Below are 6,000 nucleotides of genomic sequence, written 5' to 3'. Positions count from 1 at the left end.
CTTCCGATCGCTCGGTATCGTGGCTCCTCTATGGTGAACGTGCCTGGGGAATTTGCTTCCGAACCCCACCACGAAGCTCATGTTCAATGGATTCTTCCCCAGAATGTAATCAACCTGTTCAAGAATCATCAAAACTGTATAATAAAAAAAACGAAAGCTAGAGAAAAATCGAGATCTTTTTCACTTCAAAGAACGTTCAATTTTAACCTGAGAAGTGGCGAACTGCTTCAGAACGACGTTAGAAATGAACGTCGGACCGCAATACCATCCAGGAACTCCAGTGGCATTCATATAATCTGCGAAAAGAGAAGCCAAGAACGATGCATGTGCCACATATTCAAGCGGCCTCGGCCTTCCCATGTTCAGCTCTATAAGCCCGCCTGCGAAAACGTATCCACAAAAACATCGATCTTTTCCCAGTTAAACACACATACATATATAATAATAAGCATATATATATGTATATATGTAAAACAATACGCACATACCTCTAGTCCAGTTGAAGACGTTGTACTGTTTCAGATACGAACACATTGTAACACCAGTCATGTTATGGTACATCCTGAGCATGTCCTCGTACGGATAACCCGGACTCAAGAACATCCTGTACCGAGTCATCAACAACATGGACGCGGGCAACTTGTTGTTCCAACTCGGTACGAACAAATCAGGCCGACCCGAGAAAGCTCTCGCCGTCGTAGGCAACCTAGGATCAGTAGCCACTTGGATATAGTTCGTATTCCCCGTCGCATAGTACAACCAGGCTCCTCCCCACATGAACTCGTCATATATACTCGTCGAATTGTAGAACTCTTCGATCACGGGTTGCCCTCGGGAATAAGATCGTCGTCTAGAGCGGCTTCTCGCGAATGGCCAGAGGGTTTCCGCTCCTTTTACGAGTTTTTTTGAGTAGGCGGGTTTGTCCTGGAAGACGATGGAGGCTGCGGCCAAGGCTGCAGCCATTTCGGCCGCGAGATCGGTCGCAGCGTCAGAGGACAGAACCGGACGTGCGTAGGACATATCTTCCGGTTTCTGCCAACAGTAGATGTCGTCCGGTGTTCTTGAATCTCTCGTACCTCCACCGACCTAAGAATTCAGACAGAGAAATGGATATGTTTTCAATTTCAAATATGTTATTATGAATCAAGATTCAAGAAGAAAGAGTAATACAAGGACAGCATCGTGATCATGAATATCTAGGGTTTGTGAAAGACTTGCGGTGGAAAAATTCGGTTTAAAACCCTAATTACGGCAGTTTTCTTACAGGCAACAGTTACGGAAGCCTTGCCTGAATGTAGATTTTGTCTAATTGAACAGCGGAATTGTTGAAAGTGAGGAGAAGATAATCTGTGCCCCATTTGAGGAGATCTCTCGCGTGATCATACTCTTTGATGGCTTTGAATTTGTGGCTATACTCAATCAGACTCCAACTCAGCATCGTCATTGAAAACGCCATCGGAAAATGGAATTTGACGTTCGTTCCGCCGTCGTAGTACCCTCCGACCAGTCCTCCGGCCACCTCCGCCGACCCGTCGTTCAGCCCGGAGTCCCCTCTCCACGATATCCCATTGTTCTTGGGCAGTTTACCCGCTGTATTGTTAATTATTGACAATTATATATTAATATATAAACTCTAATATTATGTAATCTCTCGTAATTCTCAACATTCTACGACAAGTTAAGTTTTAACTAAATAAACTATTAATTAATCCAAATTACCATTGTAGCTTATAATATGTAGCATTATAATATGATATGCGAAAGAATATTTATTTTCACATGTTCCTGATTATATAATTGATCTCTAATATTTGTTTTTGGGATATCGGTGTAATTCGAGTTGGTGCTTTTTATAATATATCAAACCTTTTGCGGGAAACTTGAGCAAAAGAGGTAGGAAGAAGAAAACAATAAATTTAAATTAAACCATCCATTATTTGACCGACCAAGTTAATCATTTTTCTTTTCATTTATATCAAAATTAGCATTAAATAACCGTTTTCTTCCTAAAGTCAATTTGTCAACTTCGCATGATTTATATATATAAAGAAAAAACAATGCGCGTGACGAGGGGGTAGCATGACGTGCATCCATGAATGTTAATGTTCTTGGATATAAAAAATAAAAATAAAAATTGCGTATTTATATAAAAGAGCCGAGCTGAATAAAAATCAGGTCTTCGACCGATTTATTTCCATCGGGTATTATCTGTTTGAAAATTGAATTTATATTTTAAAATAAAAATAAAAACGAATATATCTCGGAACTAGAAAGTTTTTTGGCGTAGAGTAGTAAAAGACAATAATGGAAGAACTGGAACTCGAGAAGCAAGATTGATAAACAATCTAATTAATACAAAACAATGACAAAAAATCCATGTAATCTTCTTTTGTACAAATAAATATTTACATTTTATTTAAAAAAAATTGAATAATATATTTTTTTGAAATTTAAATTTTAAAAAAATTACCAAAAAGATTTGTAGAACAGAACTAACGCGCAAGTTTTAGCATTTTTAAAGCATACTTGCGACTAATTAATTATAACTTGACATACTGATTCTGATTTCAATTAAAAAATCTAATTTTCTGAAGAAAAATATATTCATTTCGGTAATAATTATTCAAAAACTATAAATGAAGGGAAAACTCACATTTCTGGGCATTGAAAAAGAGGAGAGCCTTGTGGAGGGCAAGAGTGTAATTATCAGGCGGAGGAGGGGCAGACTTGTGACGCGGCAAAGACTTGGCGACGATGATAGGAAGGCCGACGACGACGAAAGCAACGGCGATCGATCCGACGGTCCAGAGGAATGCCTTGCGGCTCACGGAAACGCACCCTAGGTTTACGTGCTTCTTCTTCTTCTTATTCCTCAACGTTTCTTGCGGCGAAAGCAACCAGCTCTGCTGAGTCTCGTCCAGGTACCTTTGGCTCTCACCCATGAGCCGTTGCGAGTGGATCGCCCCTCTGTCCCACTCCGCCGCTTCCCGCAGCCGGAGCTCCTCCTCCGCCGCGGTGGCGGCTCTGTCTCCGTCCGCCGCGTCCAGCGTCCCTCCCCATAGGTTTCCCGGATGCATATAGGAATGAACCAAAACCCTAATTCAAATGTTACGGTGGCGTGAATGGAGAGACGATGAAGAACAAGTCGAGAGGAGGAGAGAATTGTGAAAGAGATATATAAGGATATTTGAGGAAAAACAGCATTATATATTTTTTTTTTGGGAAAAAAAGTTAAATTAAATATTTATGAAGGGGGGTTTATTTGCTTAGTTGAGGTGAACGAGGAAAGAGAGAGTTGACTAGAGATTAAGGATATGGGGAAGGTGCTTCTTTATTTTAATACAACTCTAGATGTAGACTTTAATGTAAAAGTATATTATATATTATACATATCAACACAAATTGATTTATATATGTTTACGAAAATAAATTGTCAAGAAAACACAAATTTAGGGTACAACTAGTGGATTTATTGAAGATCATTGGTTGATAAATAAAAATATTATATCAAATTGTGTATATATAGATTTATCGTGAAAAAAATTCAAGATTAAATAAAAACATTTGTAAATAGTGAAATTAATCAATGAATATGAAAATATTTTAAAAGAAAACATTTGTAAACAGTGGATTTAATCAATCAATATCAACAAGTTCTAATACTAAACGGCTGTGTTAAGGCTTTAAAAAAATCTAGATTCAAGATAAAAGAGCTAAACATCTAATTTAATTTTTTTTTAAAGTGTGTGTTTTTATACTAACGAGAATAAGAATAGAGCTTGAACATTCAGAGTTAATTAATTCATTAATTTCTCCGAATTTTTTGTTAAAGAAAATACATGTGCTTTGTTAAAATTTATTTCTCAATGTGACGAAAAATGGGCTGATAAAATCGATTATCAAATGATTTGTCAAAATATAATAAATAAGACCCAAATGCAATGTGATGATGATGTGGTTTCATCAAAAACAACAGCTGTCTTTCTTTAATGTCAAAGTAAAACTAATTAATACAACTTAGACAATACAATATGTGAGAATATATGTCTTTGAAGAAAGTTTTTTTTTTTATATTAATTTTTTCCATCTGTTTTGGATTATTTGGTACGTATGATATTTGATTAAATAAAATCATAACTAAGAAAATATAAAATGTTGAGTTTTCTCTATAATATTGGTTTGGTTAATGACGTAACTGCATTTTTTTATTTGTTTTTTCTTTAAGTTGCATCAAACAATTTTATTTGTAAAGCCGCAAATAAATAAATAAAATATTTGGTCAAATAAATGTTAGGATTCTTCTTAGTATTTAGATATGGTGATGAGCCCCTTTTTATTGCTTTTCTTACCTATTTAATTTATGTTCCTTAAAATGATATCGTCAAGACTTTATATATATATATAATCTTATTATTTTATTTTTACAAGTCTTTTCATGCTTTGCTAATCATAAAATTACATAAATATCCAACAATTAAATCGAATTAAAAATTATATTTTCAATTATACTCGTTTATGTACTTAGCATGTGATCATGTCTAAACGCAAATTATATAAACAATTAAGACCACGAAAAATTAAATAAAATAATGATGAATTTATATAATGAGAATATAATGGTCCAAACTTGCTACGCAATTTATATGACAACCAATATAATACGATAAGAATACTGAAAACAATTCCAATTACCTATGAAATTTAGTGATTATAATTTCACAAGAAATGCATTAGCGGTAACGTTTTAAGAATAATCAGCCATTAATATTTCATTTGGGCCACAAAGTCAGATGGGCTTCTTAGTGGACTTCCTGATTTTTTTGGGCCTCCTCCTTCAAGATTTCAAATCATTTCAATATTTTTTATAACAAAAAAAAGACCGTTACAAAAAAAAAAGGGCCTTAGAGTCTTCTTAGACCCAATAAAATACATATAAATCTTTATTGGTTAGAGATCAATCGTTGATACTATAACTTTTTTATATGTAAATCACCCTTCTCATGTATACATGCATACTTGAAAATCGTAAATAAAAAACTAATATATATATTTTTTTATATAAAAAAGCATAAATTCGAAAATAACCAAAACAAAATCAAACAGAGATACTCCTATTAAAAAAAATTTACTATCAGAGCATGAAAATGCGAAGTTTGTTCATTTCTGAATTTTGTTCGAGAAACCCTTTTACACAATTAAAATTCAAAAGACCCTATAGAATTTAGTGATGGCCGACGCCGTACTTGAAATTGGAAAGGGTTTGGTCCGATTAAAAAAAATGATATTTTTTATAATTAAGTAAAAGGGTCACATATTGTAATACTGCAAAGCAAAATATTATAACTCGTACAGCCGGGAAGAAGACAAAGAACAGAAAGACAGGAGAGGGGTTCAAACAATTTGATTGGTAATAAAAGAAAAGGAATGGTTGTTGTTCGAGTAAATAGTGTTGCAGGCTCTGCCCCCTACAGTAATTACAACCTTGCAATCCCACCTCCACTTGCTCTCTCTCTCTCTCTCTCTCTCTCTCTCTCTCTCTCTCTCTCAGTTCTGCAAGAACCATAAGCTTAAGTCATATGTATATTGCATGGTGAGTTCAAGCGGTGAAGAGTGAATCTATATATATATATATATGTATGTATGTATATATACATATATTCTATGAGAATTCGAATCTGTTAAGTGACATATAGTTAGAAGAAGCCAATTGGATTAGCATATTTGGATAATCACTTTATATGCATCAATTTTTGTGCTTGGATTTTAAACAGATATATAATTACAGAATAGGGTAACCATGTTTTTTTTTTCTATGGAAATGATTGATTGGAGCATGTCACAATATTAAAATAAAACATCATATATATATATATATAGGGTTTCCTCTTATATGGTGGTTAATTAATAGGATAATTCGTTTCCGTGATAAAAGTGTGCATTTTTATGATGGGATAGTACTAGTAGTGAGCCACCTATACATGCACTGATACATACACACAT

General features: G+C 34.5%; 1 protein-coding gene across 1 annotated transcript in view; it reads right to left on the bottom strand.

The window, feature by feature from the left end:
• LOC104805675 (endoglucanase 7) overlaps positions 1 to 3,159 on the bottom strand; it is a 3,666-nt gene extending 507 nt beyond the window's left edge. The window contains exons 1-5 of the mRNA XM_010530321.1: positions 2,654 to 3,159; positions 1,289 to 1,590; positions 489 to 1,086; positions 208 to 380; positions 8 to 114 (exon numbers count right to left, since the gene is read on the bottom strand). Coding sequence (XP_010528623.1) covers positions 8 to 114; positions 208 to 380; positions 489 to 1,086; positions 1,289 to 1,590; positions 2,654 to 3,077 — 1,604 coding nt within the window. The 5' untranslated portion in view covers positions 3,078 to 3,159. The remainder of the gene's footprint in view (positions 1 to 7; positions 115 to 207; positions 381 to 488; positions 1,087 to 1,288; positions 1,591 to 2,653) is intronic.
• Positions 3,160 to 6,000: the final 2,841 nt, after the last annotated feature.

The sequence above is a fragment of the Tarenaya hassleriana genome, unplaced genomic scaffold (genome assembly GCF_000463585.1).
Source record: "Tarenaya hassleriana unplaced genomic scaffold, ASM46358v1 Cleome11, whole genome shotgun sequence".
In the NCBI taxonomy this organism is placed as follows: domain Eukaryota; kingdom Viridiplantae; phylum Streptophyta; class Magnoliopsida; order Brassicales; family Cleomaceae; genus Tarenaya; species Tarenaya hassleriana.
This window is presented reverse-complemented; position numbering and strand designations above follow the sequence as displayed.